Raw genomic sequence first — 26,440 nt, 5'->3', positions numbered from 1 at the left:
TACATTTCACACAGAACACTCAGCAGCTAGAATTGGACACGTCTTCACTTTAGCTTGCACAAATCAATCCCAGAAACCACTTGTAGGAGTTGTGGATTCTTTTTCTATTCATTTCAGGGCCACTTTACTCACATAAAAACGTTTCCAGCAAACCAGAGAAATAAGAAAACAAATTAGTTAAGTTAAATTATTATTAGTATTATGCTGGACATGCCTCTCTAGTCTAAAACAGAGACAGTAGAACTTAGGTTACTCTTCCTCACTTAAATTTTTTTCTTCATGAATAATATTGGACAAGGATTACCCTACAGAAGTGTATAAACCTCTCAATTTTAACATTTTGAATTTCTTTTTTTGAAGGAGGTAATTTGTAACATTTTGTCAGCCAAGCATCCTTATATCTATGTAGAACTACCACTCAGAATAGCCCACATGTCCCTTGGCTTCAAGGGTGGGCATGCAACCAATTGGCAGACCAATCATAAGACTCTAGTTCCCCTGCCAGTGATTGGTTCAAAGGGATAGACATGTGACCCAAGCAGGGTCACGTTGAGTCCTTTAATGAGAATGGATGAATAAATACTAGAAGGGAGAGCACACTATCCTTTTGGATTGAGAACAACATGGATATAGAATTTGGGCTGCCCAGAGTCAGCTTTTCTCTTGAATAGAGAGAGGTTCTGCAGCAGAAGAGAGCAACGCCAATTAACAAAGAGAAACAGAAGCAGGATGAATTGAAATGATGAGAAAGAGCAAATGATATTGTTTGAGCCCTTAGAGCAAACTGTGCCTAAGCCAGTAGCTTTCTTATTGCTTAAGTTAATTTGAAATCTGTCATTTTTAACTAAAATGTTGGATTTTTTACGTTTTTAACTAAAACTTTGGCTCAGGTCATGAACTCACGGTTCGTGGGTTTGGGCCCTGCATTGAGCTCTGTGCTGACAGTTCAGAGACTGGAGCCTGGAGCCTGTTTCAGATTTTGTGTCTCCCTCTCTCTCTGCCCCTCCCCTGCTTGCATTCTCTCTCTCTCTCTCTCTCTCTCTCTCTCTCTCTCTCTCTCTCTCTCTCAAAAACAAACAAAAATTTAAAAAAGAAAGAAAAAGAAAGAAAGAAAGAAGAGAAAGAAAGAAGGAAAGAGCAATCAATAGACATAGAAGGGAGCAGAAACATAGTGGATTAAGAGGTTTTGATGACTTTACAATTCACACTCATTTTGTACATGTTAATAATAATAGCCCACTGTTGCCAGACACTTTATGCTTGGATTTGTCCATCATTAAAAATTATACCTCATTCTATTTGGGGCCTGGTTTGACAGCAATGTATAAAGATTACACTGTTTGAGTGGTGCATTTCCATTCATGATGCTAAAAATGATATAGTTTTAATGTAAACAAGGTTGAGAATGTTTCTGTTTCAATGATGTCACAGAATTTAATTGTAATCTGGTTGTATTTGCCTGGTCACACCTCTTGGGAGGCCTGACTCCTTTCTTCCAGGCTACAACAATCTACAAAGTTAGCCTATAATGCTTCCATGACGAAGTTGCTGAAGTAGATAAAAAGAGGACAAGATAATGATCTATGGAAAGAATAATTCTTTTGTGCCTTCAAATGTGGGGTGTCTTCTCTGCCAAAGAGGTTTCAGCAACACCAGCAGTTTCAAGGAGTGACTGTGTTAGGGAGGTGGGAAGGAGGACAGAAGCATGAAAGGGGGAAGTGTCTTTTTGCCGGAGAAATGTTTACTTTGTAATTAGCAAAGGACAAGAAAGCTCTTTTGGAAACTGTACTTGGGGGTCCAGAATTTAAATTTATGCTGATGCTCTCCGAGTCTCTCTCTAGGGAACCCTCCTAATTGGCAGGGATCTCAGTTGGCTAGAACAGGCTGCAAATGAAGCCAAGGTCCTGGGGTCATTTCTCCAAAGGGCCCGTTAACTCAGCTCTGTTCCATAGCCACAAGCTGTATCTTTAACCCTGCTTAGCTGTCTTACAAACACAGATTAGCACATCAACGTGGTGGTCACAGAAGAAATACATATATTCGCCTTGAGACCAAAACAAAAGTAGTCAAAGATATTTCATTTTTGCCAGCATAAACGAAATGTCTGTGACTGTGTTAGCAAACTCCAGTCAAGACTACAGCTGCTGATGGAGGAGACTGCAAAGATGAAAACTTAACACAGTTCTATGCTAGAAGTGAGGTGATCAAGGCAATCACTACCTTGTGGAATGGCATAAATCATGATGCCAACATCTAGAATAAGATATCTATGATGGCAGGGACTTTTGCCTTTCTTGTTCAGTACTATATCCTCAGCCTGGCACATAGCCAGTGTTTTTTTAATAAATATTTGTTGAATATGAGGGTATCTTGGCCTGGATTTTTATTTATTCTTCCTATTCCTCTCATTACATACAAATTGGAAAGAAAAATGGAAATAGTCTCCTATACAACATCTCCTGTATTAACTATTGAGTGTGTTTTTACAAAAGAAGAAATAGTACCTTAGAAAGTATAAAAAAAAAGTTGAATGAATGGGCAATCACACTCATCTAACTGCAACCAAGAGAAAGACCTCGTGGCAGATGGCAAAAATGGTTACAGCTCTCCACCCAATCTTGTATACGCAAGCCACCTTGAAAAGTAATTTTGCAGCTTCTCCCACCAACAGGTGAAATCTATTTCTTCAACTCTTAAATCAGGACTGACCTTATGACTAGCTTGATAGGCCGACAGCATATGGTGAAAGTGAAATCACGCTAGTTCCGAGCCTAGCCTCAAAAGGAACTCCTCATACTCTCCCTCATGGAACCCTATAGATCCCCTTCTCCATCTTATTGATGATAGAAACCAAGCACAATTTCCTGAGTTCTCTAGCCAGCCAACCATGTGAGGGAGCCCAGCCAGAAGTGCATAGTGAGTCTAGGCCTGAATTGCCCACTCACATTTATTGTTAAATAAATGGTTGTTGTTTTAAGCCTCTACATTTTGCGGTTATTTGTTAGGCAGCAAAAGTAACTGAAACCCTCATGCACAGGCAAGATTATTTGCTTGCTTAGGGACTGAAGAATGCTTTTGTATAGTACAGCTACTACTCTATTCTGACTAGCGTGTGCCATGTTACACACACTAATGGGTTGAAAAGCATTAGTTATTTATAAACATCACAAAAAAGACGTATCAGAAAATACAGGCATTTACAAGGATAATTTATCATAAAGACTTTTTTAGAATAGGGATGCTAAGGTATATGCCAACAAAGCAGAGAAGCCTAAAAATGATTCTATCACCATAGTAAGGAAGGGACTGCACAGATCATGCTAACACTTGAGTATGTCCTACCATAAGTATGTTCACCTGACTCTGACCACCGTGGATAATGTGACAAATATCCTGGATAGCCAGAAAAATGGAATGAAACTTGGCATTCATTATAAAGAGATTATAACTTCTGGTTGAATGATAAAAACGGTATAGTGCCTAGGATTGCAAGGCATGAAATAAAAAGCTTCTCATTTCCTACAGAGCTTTTCCTTTAACACTGAGAAGTTTAAGAGCATACAATAGGATTAGAAAATATGTTAGAGGTTGGGGTGCCTGGGTGGCTCAGTTGGTTAAGTGGCTGACTTCAGCTCAGCTCATGATCTTGCAGTTCATGAGTTTGGGTGTCAGGCTCTGTGGTGACAGCTCAGAGCCTGGCGCCTGCTTTAGATTCTGTGCCTCCCTCTCTCTCTGCCCCTCCCCCAGATGTCTCTGTCTCTGTCTCAAAAATAAATAAAACATTTAAAAAAATGTGTTAGAGGCAATAAACCTAGTAACTGTCATTTCATTTTTTTCAACACTTTTCTAGGTGCTCTGTTTTATAGAAGGGAGTAAACTATACACAGAAAGGATTGTGGCATGGTTTTCAACCCACAAAACTGGTCAGCAGAGAATGATTGCAAAGATCCTGCCATTGTAATATCAATACCAGGAGAAACAGTGAAAAAGGTTGTGTCCTGTCACAGCAGCTGTAACTTTCTTTTATCTGTGTGGGTAATGAATTATGACATGTATCCATTGAGTTTGCAAGCTAATTTGATGCTTCAAGGATTCAATGGGACACTGGTGATTAAGAAAAGGAATAAAAGTTGAGTAATATAGGTAAGGAGAAAAAATAATAATCAGATTAAAATAAGGAAAGAGGCCTTGTGTGACCATGACTGAAAAGTATCTGAAGATGAACCATGAATTTATGGGATCTTTAGAGATGAGTAGTGCCTATATCCTTCAAAAAAAGTAGTACACCTGTACTATTTTTAAAAGCCTAATATTTAAATTAGGTTGAGGTATATATAAACTGTAATCTTTCAATCTATAACAACCACACTCTAGGTCTGGTTTTAGTACTTACACAATTCAGAGGATAAAATTTTGAAGTATTAGGTTGAACCACCTGAAACTGCTAATATTTGGCCATTTATGACCTACAAAGTGACAATTTCACATGACTCCACCTAATAGGGAGAAGACTGTTAAAAGACAAGAGATGGGTATAGCTGTATGATTAGTTTTGGTGAAGACAAAGGTAAGTGGTGATTAAACAACTGTCAGGCTTCTCCAGTGAGGACATTAAATGAAAAAAAATTGGCTTAACTTTTGAGAGGAGGTACATACATTTATACCAAGAACCACTTCTCTGAGAGTGAAGAGTTATTTACTTCAATCGACTACCTTTCTTGCAAGTTTTAAATACACCTGAATATTTTTGTGCTGGAATATTTTAAATCAAGCAATACTAATTTTTAATAAAATTGATTGTTGCCTTTATATTGGGAAATGAAATTTCCCCCTCTGTCCCACTATCTTGTCCTTCTCACCAAAGAGTGAAAAACCACCATATGAGGTTTTTCATTGATGGTAGCTGGTCTGCCACAGAATTTGAACAAACAATATGTATCAGTAGGGACTGCATAGGCCCCTAGAAGGGATAACAAACAGAGATTGTTAGGTTTATATCAAGGTTTCTCATCCTTGTATGATTAGCAGATAATTTTTGCTGTGTGCAGCTGTCCTCTGTATTGTAGTAGAACAACATCCCTGGCCTCTACCTGCTAGATGCCTGTAGAGTTTCCCTCCAAGTTGTGATAATCAGAAATGTCTCCTGGGGAGCAAAATCACGTGTGGTTGAGAATCACCACCTCTAATGCTGTTATCATCTCTGCTCCGTATTTTCCTGAATATTTTCTGACCTATCTCAAAGGGCTAGTCTATTAATTAGGTGTAGAGAAAGAGCAGAAAACTCCCATCCTTCAGTGCTAACACAGGATGAGTGTGTAGGCCAGCTGGTTGTCCTCCATGAGGTGAAGGTGGGGAGAGGACATCATCCAAATACTCTAGCCAACTGGCACACTACAAATTTGAGCTAGTGAATGCATCTAGTTGAGTTCTGATGAATCGTTCTGGGAATCTTTGCGAAATGTCTTGTTTTGAATTTGAATGCATATTTAATACAAATTCTTCCTGCAGAAAACTCAACTATACTGGAATAGTTGTTATAAACACTTTAAGAAGTAACCTAAAAGACAGAGAAGCAAGCCTAGGAACAAAGCAGACTCATTTTTTATTTGCTTGATTTTTAAAAATTGACTTTGCTGTCATTTTAAATACCATGCTCATGATAAAACATAATGCATATTTATAATACTGGTATTTGAAGAAATGGTTAATTACAATTATGGATTAGCATGTAACATTTTTCCTTTATGTGAAACCAAGATGACTTTTACAACTTTGCTTTTAATTTGGAGAAGGCACATAAGGCGACATATAATATATTCAAATAATGCAATAATTCCCTACACTTATTTAATCCCTGGGAATGACTCTGGACACTTTACTTACAAGACTACCTCATTTTATTGCACATTGCTGTACTGCGCTTCACTGATATGGCATTTTGTTTGTTTGTTTATTTGTTTTTGGTTTTGTTTTTTTACAAATAGAAGTTTAGTTGCAATCCTTCACTCAGCTAGTCTATTGGCACCAACAGCATTTGCTACTTTGTGTCTCTGTATCATATTTACCCCTGCAATATTTCAAACTTTTAAATTATTTTTGTGTTTGTTATGGTGATCTGTGCTCAGTGATCTTTGATGTTACTATTGTAATTGTTTTGGGGTACCACAAACTGCACCCTCACAAGACAGAGAACCTAATTGATAAATGTGTGTATTCTGACTGTTCCACTGACTGGTTCTTCCCCCATCTCTCTCTCTTCTTGGGTCTCCTTATACCCTGAGATGCAACAGTACTGAAATTAGGCCAATTAATAACCTATGATAGCCTCTAACTGTTTAGGTGATAGGAAGAGTCCCACATCTCTCATGTGAAACCAAAAGCCAGATATGGTTAAGCTTAGTGAGGAAGACATTTTAAAAGCTGAGATACACTGAAAGCTAGGCTTCTTGTGCTAGTTAGCCAAGTTTTGAATGAAAAGGAAAAGTTCTTTAAGCAAATTAAACGTACTGCTCCACTGGACATATGAATAATAAGAAAGCAACATAGCCTTATTGCTGGTATAGAGAAAGTTTTATTAGTCTGGATAGGAGATCAAACTAGCCATAACATTCCCTTAAGCCAAAGCCTAATCCAGAGCAAGGCCCTAATTCTCTTCAATTCTATGAAGGCTGAGAGATATGAAGAAGCTGTAGAAGAAAAGTTTGAAGCTACCACAGGTTAGTCAGTTCATGAGGTTTAAGGAAAGAAGCCGTCTCCATAACAGGAAAGGGTAAGGTGAAGCAGCAAGTGCTGATGTAGAAGCTGCAGCAAGTTCTCCAGAAGATCTAGCTACGATCGTTAACGAAGATGGCTACACTAAATGGCTGATTTTCAATGCAGACTAACCAGCCTTCTATTGGAAGACGATGGCATAGGGTTTTCATAGTTAGAGATGAGAAGTGAAGCCTGAAAATGTGACTGAATTGTTGCAGTCTCATGATAAAACCTGATTGGATGAAGAATTGCTTCTAATGGATAAGCAAAGAAAGTGGTTTCTTGAGATGGAATCTACTTCCAATGAAGATGTGAACATGGTTGAAAGGACAGCAGAGGATTTAGATTATTACATAAACTTACTTGATAAAACAGCAACAGGGTTTGAGAGAACTGACTCCAATTTTGAACGAATTCTACTGTGGTAAAATGCTATCAAGCTACAGAGAGATCATTTGTGAAAGGAAGAGTCAATTGATGTGGCAAACTTCATTGTTGTCTTATTTTAAGAAATTGCCACATCCACTCCATCCTCAGCAACCACCACCCTAATCAGTCAGCCGTCATCAACATTGAATAAAGACCCACCACTAGCAAAAGGATTACAACTCACTCATGATGATTGTTAGCACTTTTTAGCAATTAAGAATTTTAAAATTAAGGTATGTACATTATTTTTTCAGATATAATGCTATTGCACACTTACTAGTCTATAGCATAGTGTGAACATAACTTTTATATGTATTGGGAAACAAAAAAATTAATTTGACCCATTTTATTGTAATATTTGCTTTATTATGGAGGTCTGGAACCAAACCCACATGATCTCTGAGGTATGCCTATATTTTCATTTTAATAGTTTCTTTTCTCTTTCTGCTAGGAAGGATGCTATTTCTTCTTGAATCAAGAAAGTACACCCTCCCCCATTTCTTCCATGACTCTGTTCTTCTTTCTCCTTTCTATCCCAGATTATGTGCTACATATAAGTAATTAGTATCTTCTTCATACAATTAAATTTCTTTCATTCTTGTGAATTTCGTTAAAGCCCAATATCTATAGGAAATTCTCTTTAGTTAAAGAAATGTAGAAAATGAATGAGAAACATGTTTAGTGATCCTCCTTCCTCTGACCTCTCAATGCCCCTACACACACAGTATCACCCTTTGGCATCAAATACAGGCACATATATATTTCCTGTCCTGTTTCACTTCCCCTTATCTAAGATGATGATGAACAGTTTATTAAAAATTCATAAATGTAAGTTGACAACTGTTGAACATGCATTTCCTCCTTGTTTACTTCCATTTCAATACATGGTTTTAATGCTCATGTGAAACTAGTCTATACATTAGCCTTTATACTCTCTTAAAATATATTTTATACAGCTGACATTTCAGATATATAATTTCATTGAGATAGGCTCAAGCTAGACAATATTGCAATGGTAATAACTTCTTATTAAAGTTGGGAATTGAGGGAGAAGTTAAGACTGATTAAAAGGCAATATGTCAGGTAAGGGAAATAATCTTAGAAGAGGCAAACATCAGATAAAAATTTAGGGGGCTACAAAAATTACATTTATATCCTTAGATTCATTTCTTAGAACTAAGTATGAGAAGAATGTTAGTAAAAAGAGTGTATGTGTGTAAGATTTTGCAACCAATTTTTTTCAACATATATTAAAATACATCTCACAACTTGAAGAATTCGCTGTTACTAAAAACTACTTCCTTCAATTCAGCTTCTTCTTTGTGTACATTTTGAAAAGTCATTTCTGGATCTTATCATTCTTCCCCAGAGACCTTGCCTTTGGCAATTACAACACAGCAGAAAAAAATCCTGAACACATGCTCCATACCTTTTCCAAATATGAGTTATCTACCTCTGTCTATTGTGAACCTCTTAGACAGGGAGTTTAAGTTTAAATTCAAGATTTTCAGGCTAAATTTCATTTTAGTTTAGTTTAGTTTAGTTTAGTTTTTTTTATATTTTATTTTTTAAAATTTACATCCAAATTAGCATATGGTACAACAATGATTTCAGGAGTAGATTCCTTTGTGCCCCTTACCCATTTAGGATGAATTTTATTTTAAAAGCCTTATCTTTTAGTTTACTCATCTAGAAATGCTGGAACCATGAAGATAAAAGATCTTATTTATGAGTCTATAAGCCAATGGTAGGAGAAGTCAAGTCTTTTTCACTTTATTGTAATTGTCTTCTTACAGCTTCATAAGTATTTATAATATATTTCTCAGAATTTAAATGAGAAGACTCTGGGTAACATTATTATTTTGATATGATATTTGATATAGTGGCATGTCCAGATTCATAATTACTTTGCTATTTGATTTCTTCATGTTCAAATAGAATGTTTGTTAAGTTATCATTAAGAGAACCTAAGAAAACTATTAAGTTAGGGAAGTAAGAAATGAAGGGAGAAGTGGTATCCTTCCTATCTTAAATTTATGAGCCACTAGGGAAAACATTTTTGAGACATATATAAAGATGAATAGAGATTAAATAAAATTAGAACTAAATTTGAAATTTAATTACAAATGCGATCCATATTTCCCACTTGGTAGTCTACGCATTATCAAATCTGAAAAAGAATAAAGCTCCTAAATTTTTCTAGTTGTATAAAGTTCTATTTGTAAATGTAACTTATCCTGCTCATAAGGGAGGAAAAAGGACCAGAAAACTTAAAAAAAATGTTTATTTATTTATGTTGAGAGAGATAGTGGGTGTGCGTGAGGGAGAGGGCCAGAGAGAGGGAGAGAGAGAATCCCAAGCAGGCTCTGCACTGTCAGCACAGAGTCAACATGGGGCTTAATCTCACCAACCATGGGATCATGACCCGAGCAAAAATCAGGAGTTGGACACTTCACTGACTGAGCCACTCAGGCACCCAAGGACCAGAAGAAACTTAAGCCAAGCTTATGCCATAGGTTATTTTAAACTTCTTGTGGCTTTATTTGTCTTACGTGTGGCTAGTTTTAAAAACTGACATTTTCAATGTTAATATTTAAGTCAAGTGCCAGGAAAATATATTAGACCATATTCTCAAATAAAAGAATTATATCATAATTTAATTTTTCTATTGGATAAGGTTTTCTTTACTTCTATTTTAAAAGTCAAGTATACTGAATACTGATTAGTGATGTAGAATCTTTGTGAAAGTATAATGTGAGCAAGGACCACCTGTAAGTCATTAAATTCCAAGAAAATTTAACAAACATAAGTAAGTGTACAGCTATGGGAGTTTACCAACAAGTAGAGTGATGAAATATTTGATTTCCAAATCCAACTTTTAAAATTTAAGATGTTTTAAATTAATTGGTAACAAATGCCAGAAAGACCTAGCCAACTTTCATTCCTTAAACCTAATTTTAATCAAAATATCTTACACATTTACAAAAGCTTGAAGTTCCCTTTAAAGTCATCCATGTCTTCAAAAATTTTATCACATTAATTACTTGATTACTAATAGCAACATCAGGCTGGATACATCGTGATAATGGCCAACTCTTTTGATATAGTGAAAGACATTTTGCAAAGTACCAGTGACCCAAGATCTTTCTTAAATTAGCAATGTTCAAGTTTGCACAACAACCTCCTCTCTGTTCCCACTGAATTTTGTTCACATATCTATAATCTCCCTTTTGTATATGATATTGCTATTATCTATTTAAACATCTCAACCCTCCACTGGACCCTGCATATACCTTCAGGATAGGTATACTACCCCATTCACTTGTGAATTCCCAGGACTTAGTGGTGTGTCTGGCCACAGAGTAAAAATTCATTGAAACCATGTTGAATGAATGAATGAATGAATGAATGAATGAATGAATGAAATAAGCACAGGAAATCCAACTACAGAGGCAGCCAAAGTCCTTTCAAGCTGCAATTCACTGAGGATCATTTATTGGCTCAACATAACTACCAATAGGTATATAAAGCTACATAATATCTTTGTAAGCAGTGGAGTCGAGGACATTAGTGAGAAAGACAAAAAAATTCTATTTTAAAGATAAACTGCAGATCTCCTAAGTGGAAGTTAACTACCCTAAAACATTATATTAAACGGTATATTTCTCCTTGGCAGTCATAAGACTTCAGAATAAGCTCTGACACAGAGTTATTTACGATTGATCTAATAAGTTCTGTAACTTAGTTTACAAAGTTAGTATAACATGAAAAAAAATCTGGGGATCAAACTTCATTAATGCTTATATTATATTTATAAAATGTGGCCTTGGTCATTTGTAAATGTAAAGTCAATATTAAAAACATATATTCATTTAAATGTTTAGGGGTAACTGGGTGGCCCAGTCGGTTAAGTGTCCGACTCTTGATTTCAGCTCAGGTCATAATCTCATGGTTCATGAGTTTGAGCCCCATGTCGGATTCCATGCTGATGGTGTGGAGCCTGCTTGGGATTCTGTCTCTCCCTCTCTCTCTGCCCCTCCCCTGCTTGCTCTCAATCTCTCTCTCAAAATAAATAAATAAACATTAAAAAAATATAAATGTTTAAAAAATACTAGGTAACCTTTAAAATACATTTAGCTAGAAAAGTTTACAACAGAATTGTACTACTTTGACGGTAGGCAATGAAAAAAGGAGTAAGTTGATGGCTGGAGTCTCTTCACTATGGTCTTGTACCAAATGGTGTTAGAACTTGTGTTTATGAGGCTTCTCAAACGTGTTCTAGGCACCAGGAAGGCGGATGATAGGAAAGATAATGACCCAACACGAAAAGGCCTAAATATCTAATGCAGCCTCCTTCATCAAGATTTAATTAACATACTTCTATAATTTTGATAGCAGACTCCCATTTTTTTAAAAAAATTGCATATCTATATTCTGTAATTTACAGACAGCATATGCTTTGGTTGGTACACATTTTGGAGTTTTAGACATGACCAATAACACTGTTTCCTAAGAAATAAGGTGAAATTTGCATAAAATTATGAGGCTTCAAATAAGTACATTTTGTTAGTATGATAGTACCTCGTTCTCCCTTCTGACACTTCTTTCTTTGCACTGTACACTTTCTTGTCTCACTGGTGGGGGGACACAGGTTACCCTTTGCTGATGGATGCTGTGTTATTTCTCGGACCCGTGTTTCAGTCCCTCTTTTGAAGCCACATGTTTTTCCTTTCTTCATGCATGGACTCCAAGGACTCCATTCACTGGCCTCACAGTGCACTGAAACAGAACAGCAGAAACAAACTTGCTCAAATTCTGAGCAGAAATCCTGTAGAGCAAACTTGCGCAAGGTAACTTAAAGAAAATGAAAATAAAGAGAAAGACAGGAATAAAATGTTTTCACATTTGTAGTGCTCACAGTGCCAGGTAAACTCATTTTTGCATTAGGTTTACTTTTCACTCTAGATTTGTTAACCCAGGCACTAATCTAATTGCTCACAGTTGACTGATGCTTTACAATTTCTAGAGTACTGCTCTAATTTTTGATTGATCCTGACCATAACTTGATAGACTAGTCATTATTATGTGCTATGTTTAGTGTACTTCTTTAGTATGCAACAGAAACACCTGGAGGGCTTGCTGAATGAACTAGATCCCACCCCTCGTGAGAATGTGCATTTCTAACAATACATGTGATGCTGATTTGCAGGTACCAAGAACACACTTTGAGAACTTCTGTGCTAGAAAATGGTTAAGCAAAAAATGCATCCAGGTCATTGTCTACAATTCACTTCCTTTTCTGCGTCACGTGCAGTTGAGTACTTAAATATTATTATTTAAATTTTTAAAAAATTTTTTAAAACGTTTATTTTTGAAGGAGAGATAGAGCAGGGGAGGGGCAGAGAGAGAGAGAGAGAGAGGGAGGGAGGGAGATAAAGAATCCAAAAAGGGCTCTAGGCTCTGAGCTGTCAATGCAAGGCCCGATGTGGGGCTCAAACTTATGAACTTGAATCATGACCTGAGCCAAAGTCATACACTTAACCGACTGAGCCCCCCCAGGTGCCCGTAAATATTATCATTCATTAATGGGTGTTCTTCAGGCATAGCAGCATGTATGTAAGTGGATTCTGGATCAACTTCAGTTGATAAGCTGCTTCTGGAATTAACTTGAAGGAGTGATTCCTAAGCTGAACAGATGTAATTTCTATAAAGCTTCTTTTGTAGATTTTTTCCCTTTTCTGTATATTAATACCTTCTTTTCAATCATGGCTTTCCAAGGTCTTATAGCAGATTTCTGAACTTCTAATGAAAATAAATATCTGCAAGATGCTATCATTTTATTTATGTTCATACAACTTCCTAATTTACAATAACTGAAATAGCTTGCAGCAATAATTCTTTCGACGATACAGATTCTCTTTCCACAAGTTTCCATTAACCTTTCTTGCTTCCTTCTGATGAAAAAAAATCCTTATTTTAGAGTGGAATGCTATCTTTTATGCAGCCCCAAAAAATATAACCTAAATGTTTTAGAAATTTAAATCCATTTGCCATACATTTTTTCCATGTTTTGTAGTTACTATCAGGTATCTGAATGCAACACAGAGTTAAATGAAAATGACTAGATAAGTTAATTTAAGTTTCTGTGAACGTAAAAAAATGAACTTTACTGAACCACTCCTATACTAGTTTCATGTTCAGTTATAACATGATTTGAATTAAAGACCAGAACAATGAAGTCATTTATTGATATCATAATCTTTTGCCAGTTAGGACGTATCTCCCATCCTGATATTAATGACACAAAAACAGTGGATCTTTAACACAAAACAAATAAAAACACCTCTGAGAAAGGAAATGGAAAAATGAAAATCAAAGTTTGTGAGCTGTCACTTTGTCCAGTATTCATTTAAGAGGACTAAAAAAAAAACAAAAACAAAAAGAAAAAACAAAAAAAAACATGATGTGAAAATGACTAAGAACTTTGGGGCTTCTTCACAATTGTAAAAGTAGTCTAGGAAAATGGATATTTAGACTTCAGAAAATAAGATTTTTAAAATTACAATTATGAGTCTTTAGTCATATGATATAAATGGTTCTAAAAATTAAATTCTAATGACAATATTAGAGAATTCCATTGAGGAAGAAAAAGAGGAAATATTTAAAATTGATGAGTTCAGATAGTAAAAAGCTCTAATAAGAAGGGATAGTTAAAAATCCTTGAGAAGAGGAGAACTTTTCCTAGAGAAATACTATAAAATGAACCTATAATGTTACTGTGTAAAAAATATTTCTGGAAAATTGGAAACTTTGAAAAACATGTAAAGACAACAAAAAGGATGATTTAAGTTATATTCAGGTCTGAACAACATAGAATTGGGGCATTATTTGGTTAAGAGGTAATTAAGAAAAAAACAAAATTACACCCTTTTTCTATTCTGTTTTCTGTATTAAGGACAATTTAACACTGGAAATCTTAACACAGTTTTTTAAAGTTTATTTATTTATTTTGAGAGAGAGAGAGAGAGAGAGAGAGAGAGAGAGAGAGAGAGAGAGAAACAGGGCAAGTGGGAAGGGGCAGAGAGTAGGGGGAGAAAGCAAATCCCAAGCAGGCTCCACACTGTCAGCACAGAGCCCAATGAGGGGCTCAAACCCACGAACTGTGAGATCATGAGTGGAGGTGAAATTATGAGTAGGGTGCTTAACCAACTGAGCCACCTGGGTGCCCCTGGAAATCTTTAACTATTCACTAACGAAACAAGGGTCTCAAAAAAGTAATTGGCTTCCTGTCCCCAGAAATGGTCATGCTGTGATAGATCATCAGTCTACAAAGCTATAAAAGGAATTCTTGAATTGGAAGAAAAGCTGAACTGGATGTTCTACCAGTAAGGGCCTTAAGACAGCATTACTCATTTGCTCTCATTCTTGTTGACTAACTGCATGGCTACACTGAGAACATAGCAAGGGCATGTTCCTTGCTACTCACAGTTTAAAGCTGGATATCTCCCTCTGTGACTACTTGAATGAGGCCAACTCTCCCAGAGGAGCGATGAGGATGGCACAATGACAGTGCAGAAAGGAAGCAATATCTACAGCATAAAGTAGAAGAAATATATTCTCCTATAAAATTGGGTTCAGTGGACATTTATGCCTAATAAGACAGAAAACCATGAGGAGTGGATATTTTGAGGCAGAAGTCTTTCACCCTAGCTCTATATCAGAGTGGTATTTTCTCTGTTATGACCTTTCCTCTTAGTAATAATCAGGATAAGAAACAAGTCACATAATGTAGATTTCAGGAAAGAGAGGGAGGGACACATTCTTCAAAATCTTTGGTGAACAACAGAGAGCTAGAGTCAAGGTACTAATAATAGCACTGACAATAACTCACACTGTGTCCTTGGAGTCATTATTTCAGCTCTCCGGGTCCTAGTTTCATATTTGCTAAAGGAATAGGCTTTAATGTCCTTTTGTGATAATCAAACAGGTCATCATTTTTCATGAAATCGTGGGGCAAGCCTCAGTCGTAGCCCACCTACTACTTGTTGGCTAGAGAGCACATGCTGGGAGACATCCCTTACAGCAAGCAACAAGAGCTGGCTCTCAACAAAACTTGCGGATTTGCACTGTGTCCTAGGTGATTTATACCTAACTGTTCAATGAGCCAGATTCGCTAAATGGCTTTTAGATTTCTAATCCCTATTCTAAAATATATAAATTTCTTAAATTTCATTGTTTTAAGAATATTTTTCGTCTAAATAGTAGTATGGATTACCAGTAAGCTTTACTAGCTAATCTAACAGTGCCAAGTGCTAAATGCTCTCTATGATAGAAAAGCATTAATACATTGAAGATAAATAGCCTTTCAAGGACTGAATACTACACTTTAAACAACTAAGAAAATCTAAACATGTGCCCCTTTTTCTGGGTAGAGAAATGGCACAGACTTTCTGCAACTCATCCTGATTTTCTGTCCTTGAATACTCCACAGAATTGTTTCCTATTTTTTCCACAGTTTGGAACTTATTACCTTTAGTCATCAGCCCTCAGGACTTAACAGAGATGAACTTGAAGTGCTTTCTCATGTACGTTTTACCCTATTTCTAACCAGTTTTTCTGTGTCTTTATTGACCAGAAGGAAAAAAAAGAAGACTCAACCAAAATGAGCCATGAAATGTTGTTTTCCAGATGCTTTTGAAATTATCATTAAAATATCATCTATTTGTTTCATTCTCTTAGAAACTTTGTTTAAAAGTGAGTGTTTTCTGTTTCAATTATTTCTGGACTTGAAATAGTTAAGTCACCACTTTCAAGTTATTGCTCCAGCACTTTTGATTCTAACGGGGGATCTATCTGTGGGGACCCCAGGGGAATCCTGGAGACTATCTTGTACTGAATCAGAAGGACATTTGTGTGCATATGCCAATATCAGTGCAGCATCAAAGGTTCTTGTAGCTCTTGCCCAGGGGATTTTGAGATTTAGTATGCTGTTTTCCCATTTGGTTGAGCATCTGCTCCCCAACTGTTCATCCAACTCGTCGTTGTAGTAGCTGCACAACATTTAAAAGGGAGAAAGAAAGCCTGACAGTGATCTGTTATTTAGACAAACAACTGGTCTGAGGGACCTCCCCTTCAAGAACTTCAGCCTGCATTTAATCAGACCCTATGACTATGTCCTTCTGTCAGTTTGAGTAAGTCCAAAATCCTCTCCTTGTTTCTGAATACCTGTGCAAGCAGGACATTTCAGTAAAGCAGGGTGAGAGAAAAAAATGAGATTTTTAACTGTATCAGTTTTATTTCTGTAGGTGTTTGGCTCATCTACTGAGTACCAAAGGGCTATATCCAGAGAATGTTTCCTGCCTTTAAAAAACAACTTTGCTGGGATGCCTGGGTGGCTCAGTCAGTTAAGCATCTGACTTCAGCTCAGGTCATGATCTCATGGTCCATGGGTTCAAGCCCAGCTTCGGGCTCTGTGCTGACAGCTCAGAGCCTGGAGCCTGCTTTAGATTCTGTGTCTCCCTCTCTCTCTGCCCCTCCTCTGCTCTCTCTCTCAAAAAGTGAATAAACATTAAAAAAAAAAAACTTTGCTCACTGGTTGACATTAGACCTAAGTGTTATGTGAAACTCATGTCCTAAAGTGAAAATTTAGTTTAAGACCAAATATATACATATATATATATTCATATATTTATCTTTATCTTTATATATATGTATGTGTGTATAACATATATGATATATACTTGCACAAAGTGTGTATATGGTAAATTACTCTAAATAAAAGTTCACTAAATAATGATATGAAATAAATTTTTAATGATCAGACTATCCAAAACAGTTATTAACACTCCCTAAGAAATAATGGAGCACCCGCGGGGTGATAAACTGTACTGTGATACATGCTGGCTAAGGCTGTGGGAGCATTGGAGATACCCCTTCAGGTTCTTGTGAAACAGAACTCTGAGCAGCACTTCCATGGAGACTGACATTATCATCTGAGGTGTTTATCCTCCCCTGTAAATCTTAGAAATCCTCCTCACCAATACTGACGCACTCCATGGTATGGTTGTTGGCTTCCAACCCTTCTGGGCAATTGTCAAGGCACTTTCCAAGGTGTAAGTAAAATCCATTTTTACACTTTGTGCAGAAATTTTTGTTGAAACAAGTATCACAGTCAGCTTTGCATTCTGAAAGAGAAAAAAAGAAAAGAAATATGCTTTCATTATCTTCACTTACTTATTGCTGGTCCGGGTCTGTATGCTTACAACACAGGCACATGTGACTTTTGTGTCAAAACAATTAGGATTCAAAATTATTTTTCTAAATTAAATTATGGATTCCTCCACAGTCATTTAGTTGATGAACATCAATCATTGATTTCAAAATTACTGTACTGAGAGTCCTACGAAAGAATTTTTGGCAATGTCTACTGCCAAGAATGTTTATAAGACCGAGTATCCATTTATATAAAATAACAGTAAAAAGTGTTTCGTCAGAACTTTAATGAAATATACTAGATATTGCTTTAGTGCTATTTTAGAGGTCCATTCATTCATTCATTCATTCAAGAAGTATATGATTGACTACTATGTGCCTAGCACTATTCTAGATAGTGATTGACATCAGTGCACCAAAGAGAGATAAGGAGTTCACAAAGCTTACATTTTAGGAGGGAAGACACAATAAAGAATGACAATAGCTGACCCTTATATGGTGATTAGTAAGTCAGATATTGCTGCAAATATTTTACAATATTAAGTCACTTCAACTTTACAATAACCCACTGAGGTAGCCCTGATTATAATTCCCATTTTACAGGGAATTATAGAAATTGAGACTCAAAAAGTTTTGAAACCAGCCCAGATCAGAGTGACTTTTGAAACCAGGCAGTCTGGTTCCAGAGTAAGAGGTGGTCTGGAAAAAAGAACGACAACAACAAAAGGTAGGGAAAAGATATGGAAAATGAAAAGAGGAACAGTTTGATTATTGTGAGTTAGCTGGTCATGAAATACCTCTCTGCGAAGGTGATATGTGAGAATATTGAATGAAAGAAAAGAACCAGCCAAGCAAAGATGTGGGCTAAGAGCTTTCCATGCTGCCAGAATAGTGAATGTAGTACAGTAACTGCAAAGGCTTTGAGGTGGGAAGATCTTGCAAGAAGGCCAGTGAGGTCAGTGCACAGTGGATGAGCTGCAGTCATAGGAAATGAGTTTGAGAGGTAGGCAGCTATATGTGGTGCCTGACAGAGGAATGGTATTTCCTAAATCTACATTTTGAAAGGTTACTCAGTCTACACTGTGAAGAGTAGACTTTCGGGGTCCAGATGAGAGGTGATATGAGAGCGTTTTCAACATTTATTTCCAACAAATAGATAAATGTTGTAGTTGTTATACTGGAATTTTTCTTGAAGCAAAAATAGCTGAATTTATTCTTTAAATCATTAAATGTTCTGATAGTAATGGGATGTTGTGACAGTAATGGAAACTCAGATGGCATTAATGCTTATGGTAGTTTTCTGTAGGTTACATGAGTAATAACCATGTTCTCAGTGTTTGCTTCTATGATGGGAAAAAAAAACCCACAAAACTTGAGTGCTTTTTATAAGAGGTGAAAATCTTCCTGCTCTGAGGGCTAAGTCCACGTATGCTTTAGCCTTATTATCAGGTAAATATTATTATTAACTTAACACCGAATATCACAAATATGCTAGAGGCCATTTCAAATCTGGAAAGTCCCTAAGGGTGAGATAAAAACATAATTCTGTGTAGCACTTACTTGTACATTTATTTATATCTGGATATCGAGTTCCATAATATCCACTTGGACATGAAGAGAGACACACTCCAATCTGCTTCATGCCAATTCTTTCCAGAACAAAAAATAGTCTGGGCTTACATGACAAGCATCCATTGTAATCTGAACACGTCGCACAGCCTCCTTGGCAGCCTTGACTGACGTTAGGATGCACTGAAGGGACAAATGTACAAAGACAAAAACAAATGTTAAATCATAAATATAGAAGTTCAATGACATTCTCTAGGCAGAGATACATTTGTTTCACTAGCTTTCAATTGGTGGTAATGGGTGAATAAGTTGGGATTTTTTTCCCCTCTCTTTTCTGTGATCTAGTATTTCCCTTAAATATACACATATATTGTTTTTAATTTAAAAGTTATTAAAAACTTTAAGTGATTAAGTTTGGGCATTTGGAAACTAAGAATATACTGCCTCAAACTATTTATGGATCATATATGTATTTATATGTAGTGAAATATTCTCATTGAACTAGCACCCTGGCAGATTGGAGATTGGGTAATTTTCAGCTTATTCCCTAAAATCAATGTATATTAGCTTTGCTCGTCATTTATGCAATGGATGATAAGCACGTATCTAATTTCTTCAAGCAAAGATGACAACATAGAAAAGGTTTAACTTGAGTAAGGACACTTTGTTCTAGGATATCTTTTTTCATGTATGGTCTATTAGAGAACACAATATTACTCTTTGATCCATTGCAAATTGATTCTGAAACTATGTAGCTTCTTGGGACTCCCCCACCCCCATGCTTTCTTAAAATATTTCCTCTCACATAAGTTTAATGTTTATCAGTTCAAACTGATACCATGATGACAATGTGATACTTATCTTACCAGTATTTCTACAAGACCATGTGGCTATTTATAATAATATTTATAGTTTATAATATAATATTTATAATGTTATATATATATAATATATAATAATTCTGCTTCTTCTACTCAAGTATGTATTTGGTGAGGGCATGACACTAAAGACTACTGCTACACATACCCCTAAGAATTCTAAGGTTTCCAAGAGTCATCAACATGTGTGGTGAGCTGACTATTCATTAGCAAATCTGAACAAACATAAACAAACATGTGGAAGAGTCATGTTTACTTGAGATCCTCACAACGTTAAATCTTCTTATTACTATCAACTGGTCATCAACATCTATGTGTGAGCTGGTGTAAAATTGCTGACTAAAGTACATCTCTCATGGAGCTGGTGTTTGGGATGATTTCTTCTCCTAATGAATTCTGTGTTCAAATACACTATAAGTAGCTTTATTGTTCCTCTAGGAATCCAGAAGGCAAAAATTCTGACCTTTATAAGAAACAAAGGTTGATGCACAGGAGTGCAAAGGCACCCCAGTGTATTTCTGATTTCTCTTGTTGGTAGTGGTGTGTGTGCGTGTTGGGGTGTGATGGGTCTTGCCCTTATCAGGTCTGTCTTCAGAGTGATGTTTGGTTCTTGCTAAGTCCTTTACTGCAAAAACAAATCCCACCAGGCTTAGTTAGAAAGGGTACCTACAAGCCCAATCAGCCTTACCACAGGGGTGCAAGAATTAGTTACAGAGAGGTCATTTGGTTGACCAGTGTCCTCTGCCTAGAGGAAAGCATCCCTGAATCAGCCACAGGAACCACAAGCAGCTCATTCTCATTCCAAGACGTTTTGTAAATAAACTGAGGAAATGTGGGGGGGAAGGGAAGTCTGCTTTTCCTGTACATGCTCCTCTGTGGGGTGGGAAGAATATATAAAGTGGCACAGGAGGTTTAGGCATTACAGGACTTGGGGAACTTGTAAGTGAAAACTGTTCTCCAAGCAACAGGGTACTTTTTCATTGCGGTAACTCATCATTGGAGACTTACAGAAAATGTGTTTTCTGTAGGGAAAGACCCTAAAAAGGAAAGGGATGAAGAGGGCTTCCTCTGCTCAGACTCTAGTTTGGTCCATTTTAAGAAGCAAGATGTGTAGTTAAAAACCTGTGAAATCTTCTCATAAGAACTGTCTGTGGAGAAGTGGACCTCAGTTTGAAGGAAAGTCACTTCAAGCCCAGGGCACTAAGTGACTCTGAGTTTGAATGAAATTAGGTTTAACTGGCCCACAACAACCTATTTCTGTCTCTGCAATGCAGCTGCCCAAAGGAAACAAAATTATAATTTCAAGCACCTTGAAACTTTTGTCAATTATGATACAACTTTAAATCAGTTATGAGAATAAACATGATTTACATATGTGAAGCCTCAAAAACTGATGTACCTTAAAATAAATTTCACTTAAAAATAGGTTTTGGGGATGCTGGGTGGCTCAGTCAGTTAGGTGTCCGACTTCAGCTCAGGTCATGATCTTGTGGTTTGTGAGTTCGAGCCCAATTCTGGCTCTCTGTCATCTTGGAGCTCACTTCAGATCCTCTGTCTCTCTCTCTCTCTCTCTCTCTCTCTCTCTGACCCTCCCCCACTCATGCTCGCACTCTCTCTCTCTCTCAAAAATAAATAAACACTAATTTTTTTAAAAAATGGGTTTTGGATGTTTGGAAACTTCTCCAGGAAAGAGCTCCATACAGGCCCAATGACCTGGTAACAGTTCCCATCAAAATTTTGAGATGTGACAAAGTACCTCGTTTTCTTTAAAACTTTTACTGATGAAATCTAGCACAATCAACTCATAGCGTAGCACTACATTCCTTCTGCTTGCTTCTTTTTCATATTGTGCCTTTTTAGACAAAATTTTTTGGCAAAATAGATTTTTGAAAAGTAAAGAAGCCAACTTTATTTCTTCAGAAAGGGTTCAGTGTTATGCTGTGGGAAGTGAGAATAAGTAAGACTCTGAAGCTCAGATTCTAGGATTCTAGATTTTTTTTTTACAGTTGAGTAGAGTAGTGATTGTTTTCTTGAATGCTATGTAAGGGTCACTCAATTTTTACAGCCTGTATTACACAACTAGATACAAATTCTCCAAACTTCATCTTAAGGGGAGGTTTTACTTTTTACATGAAAACCACAGAAAACTTTGGTCTGGATTGACTGTAACAATTCTTTCAGCCTTAAAATCTTATGATTCTAAGACAGAAAATAGAATTCTGCTTTTTCATCCTTCTTCCTCTTCCATTCTGATAAAAATTTCATTTTTATCATTTTATCATTTTATCATTTCCGAATCACCTCTTTTTAAAAAATGTTTTAGTACTATTAGTTTATACAAACAATGGAGGTATTAATGGTGAGGAGGTTTCATAAAATATCTAAGGTTTGAACTTAATCTTAGAAAATAAGTTGAAGTTATAAGTATGTAAGTGACCATCATGAGGCCAGAGGAGGGAACACCCCAATTATCCACATCAGGAAGGAGACTGGCATGAATTCAATGCATCTGATGCATAAAGAATGGTTAATGGAGATATGAGGGGTATCAAAAAGATTGCAAGCACTGGGTAAATCTAGATTATGGAACCCTTTGTGGTTTGTGCCAAGGACATTATTCTGTAGATATAAGGGATTTCAACCTGGTGGGTGACATGATCACTTTTGTATTGGGAAGGTGATCTCCCTGGCAGCATGGAAAACACAGAAACTGGAAGACTAATATAGTGATCAAGGTAAAAGACTGGTGATAGCTTAAAATATAGCAAAGGCAGGGTAATGAGGTGAGGAAGGTATGACTATTCCAAGGATATTTAGGAGGTGGAGTCCGTCAAATACGGTGACTAACAGAATGTGGACCGAATAGGAAAGAGGATTTGAGAAGGTGTGTTTTGAGTTCCAGCCTGTGAGTGAACAGAAGAGAAGAGGGACTTCTGGGGGAGTAAAAGCCTGCAGTTGGAGTGTGGGGGCAAGTACACAGAATAAAAAAAGTCTAAAAATATAAACATGGCTTAGGATCATTGATTTTGAAGATTTTATGAAATATCCAGAAAGTGATCCTTAAGAGATGGAACTTAATATTGTACTGGTTGCTAGAGATGTAAGGGTGAGTCTCTGGCTGTAACTACCTAATTAGAAAAGACATCTGAAAGAGGGAGGAGTTGAAGAATGCCAGAAGAAGGAAACATAGTCCAAAATAAGGGATATTTGGTAAGAAAAAAAGACATATTTTCAGTTGATTTTTAACAATACTTTGCATTTCTACACCATTTTTGCTTTCAAAGCATGCATCTCATAGAAAGCTAAATTAACTCCTTATTAGTAAGGATAGAAGCCATCACAATTATTTATCTTGAAACCCCAAACTAGGACTCAAAGAAATTCTGAAACTACAAGACAAATAGCAGTTGATATCAAAGGTTAGAACCTAGATCTTTGATGTCTGGTAACAATCTGTTTACATATATAAGTAAACTCTAGCTATGTAACAAGGGTAAATCTGAGTGGAAAAACAGTCAGAAATCATGAGGAAGTTAAATTGGGACTTTTTTTTTTTTTTTTACAAATGTGTCAAATACATGGTAAAATTGATGTATCTTTCCCTAAAATTGGGAAAGAGGGAAGCATCTTTTCTTAACTTGTATACAAAGGTTAAGGATGAAAAGAGTATATATTAGTGTGTAATTTAAACCAATTTTCAGTGTTCAGTGTCTGACCTGTTAATATCCCTTGAATAAGTGACTTCAATTTTCCTAGCTGTTAAGCTTTCCTACTATTTCTCTATTTGGTAATCTTACAATGCATAACTGATGCAATGGCTCATAAAGCTATTGTCCTGAGAGTTAAATCAACTTTTTTGATAAAAAATCCAGAACATAGAGTTTTAAATGGTAGAGCATTTGGTAAATACACAATCTTTGGCTAGTTATTTTCATTTTTTACGATATACTAAACCAGTTGCAGCATTGAAATTTAAGTTATGTTTCTGTAACAATTTAAGTACAAGCTTCAAGGATTTGCTTTAGTTTAATCCCCTTCTAAACCCCAACTGCAAATGTAGTCACATCTATTGTAAATTTCTGTGTGGAAGAAATTCAATGTTGCATGCTGCCAGTTACCTCTGATGGTCATTTATTTGTGGCTAGAGAATATCCAGAAGTACAGAATTTAACAGAATTTAAGTTTATAAAAGGTTTGATTGAAGTTTAAAGTGCTAAGTACATGAAAGTAATGTATTGAGATTTTATAATTCAGAGAATTAAAAATAATAAATTAACAAATGTGATAAAAGTTAATTTTTTAATAATAATAATTAAAAAAAAACCCAAATTCTTCCTAAAGCATTCTTGTTCTCACAACATTCACTGCCTGCTTTTCTTATATGGTGGCCTTCGGAGACAGGGTAAGGAGAAGAGGCCAGTGGAATTCTATAAGCAAAGCTATTTTCACTTTTGTCCTTTCTTCCATGTCCTCTTCTTTTGCAAGGATGTTCACATTGACTTGAAGCTTCTTGAAGGTAGGCATCTGGTCAGTCTTGATAATGTCTTCATAATTTTATTGATAATTCCCAGCTTCTACACAGGGCAGCTGCTTATTAAATGGGTTATCAGTGAAGAGTTTTTTATTACTGAAGAGACGAAGGCAGTAAATATAAAAGATAAGCTACTTATTTGTGTTTTTAAAAATAATAAAGATGTCAAAGAGGTAAACACTTAATAGAAAGTACTTATGATAACTGATTTTAAGTGGGATGTGCCTATAAACATCTGGTAAAGGAATAAAATTTCAAATCATATACAGTTTGAGGATGCTTAATTATGAAATAAATCATTCAAAATAAAATAATAAAAGTTTTTCTAGGTGTATTTATTTCAGTTATCTATTCACCTAAAGAAAATGTAGACCTATTTTTTGCTTATGTAAGGATAGCACATTTCTATCATATCATTTCTAGATATCTATCATATCTATCATATCATATCTGTCTTGATTATTATGGAATCATTTTTAAGTTTAATATAGCATTATGGTCATGGAACGAGATGTTTCATGAGTCCTCTGAATGTTTGGAATTATTCACTTTAAGAAAAATCTAGTGTTAAAAATTTGAATTACTTGGCAGTCTCCTTTAAATTCTATTGAATCAACCCCAGAAAATATTGAGAGTCAATGTTTCTTATTTATTCATAAGTTAAAGAAGCCAAAGCAGAACAGACAATGCCTAATCTCCATAATCATTTGTTAGGTATAGACAGCACAATATGAGAAGCTGTTTGAATGGATATAATTACTTACTGGTACACAATACTCCTTTATATTCTCAAGTGATGATAACTGGATCAATATAGGTCTGTCATAGTCCTCCAATATTATTTCTGACTAGTAATTTGTTGAGAGAGCCATATGTTTATATGCACAAACATATAGAGATTTTGATATTTCTGAAATACAGTGTACCATCAGATGGTGTGTGCATATGTGTATATATTGTATATGTAATTAGACGCACGATGTGCACACACTCTATATGGTTTTTAATTAAAGTCAATAGCACAGACATTAATTGACCTGAAGTAGTTAGGATAATAGAGTCCGTCACATCTTTTGTCCCAGTGAATCAACCTTGAACACTGTGAAAGTTTGTACCCACACCAATGGGTTCACAAAATTCCTAAAGTCTCAGAGAGGAATGTATTCACCAGCTGCTGAATAAAGCCCAGTTAGGGCTCCACCATTATTATGTGGGGAAAAAATACTGTTTTTAATGGAAACTATTTCTTTGAGAACTTGGAAAATCTTTCTCTTTCTCTTACTGAATAATAATTTCCTGAAGGGAGTCTAATATTTATATTCTATAAATACTTTAAAATAAAACCACAGTAATAACACAGACCTAACATTAAACAGCAATTAGCTAGACTTTCCACTAAAATGAAGCCAGCTCAAAATATTAAGAAAATGGCTAGCAAATGATGGCAGATATAGAATTCCTGAAATCTAAGCTATGATGAATATTTGGTAGCTAGATGCCAACTTGGTGGCCAATGGCTGGGCTTTGTCCATCCACAGTCTACAGAATTAGGACTAGAAATTAAAGGCAGCTGAAAGGGGCTGCATTATCTGTACATTGTGAAGACCATGATTAAGGTTTTCAACACAGATTTCTGATAACTTACTATGTGCCTAACAGTACACATGATATAGTAAATGTAGTAAATGTAGGAGTGAAGAAAGTGAAGAAAAAAAAAAGTGAAGAAAGTGAAGAAAAAGTGAAGAAGTAAATGTGAAGAAAAAAAATGTGAAGAAAAAAAGTGAAGAAAGTGAAGAAAAAGTGAAGAAGTAAATGTAGTTCCTGATTTTATGATGTTAATCAGTTAGTAAGCAAGTACACAATTAGATGCTTAAAGATTGTGATGGATGGTGTGAGTGAAATAAACAGGTGAATAAAACAGGGAATAACTCTGGGGAACTACTTTACACATAGCGGTCAGGAAAGGCACGTTTTAGAACGTCACTGTTGAGCTGGGACCTAGAGAATGAGAAGCAGTAAACTATGAAAACCTGAGGGAGGGAAGATATCCCAGGTGGATCACCAGCAC

General features: G+C 36.0%; 1 protein-coding gene across 7 annotated transcripts in view; it reads right to left on the bottom strand.

Annotated features, from left to right (window-relative positions):
• RSPO3 (R-spondin 3) overlaps nt 1-26,440 on the bottom strand; it is an 86,457-nt gene that overhangs the window by 34,582 nt on the left and 25,435 nt on the right. For all 7 annotated transcript variants that reach the window (XM_006931980.5, XM_045058008.1, XM_003986534.5 and 4 more), the window contains 3 exons: nt 18,955-19,146; nt 17,220-17,366; nt 11,764-11,961 (listed from right to left, as the gene is read on the bottom strand). In XM_006931980.5, the coding sequence (XP_006932042.1) occupies nt 11,764-11,961; nt 17,220-17,366; nt 18,955-19,146 (537 nt within the window). The remainder of the gene's footprint in view (nt 1-11,763; nt 11,962-17,219; nt 17,367-18,954; nt 19,147-26,440) is intronic.

This window comes from Felis catus, chromosome B2 (assembly GCF_018350175.1).
Source record: "Felis catus isolate Fca126 chromosome B2, F.catus_Fca126_mat1.0, whole genome shotgun sequence".
In the NCBI taxonomy this organism is placed as follows: domain Eukaryota; kingdom Metazoa; phylum Chordata; class Mammalia; order Carnivora; family Felidae; genus Felis; species Felis catus.
This window is presented reverse-complemented; position numbering and strand designations above follow the sequence as displayed.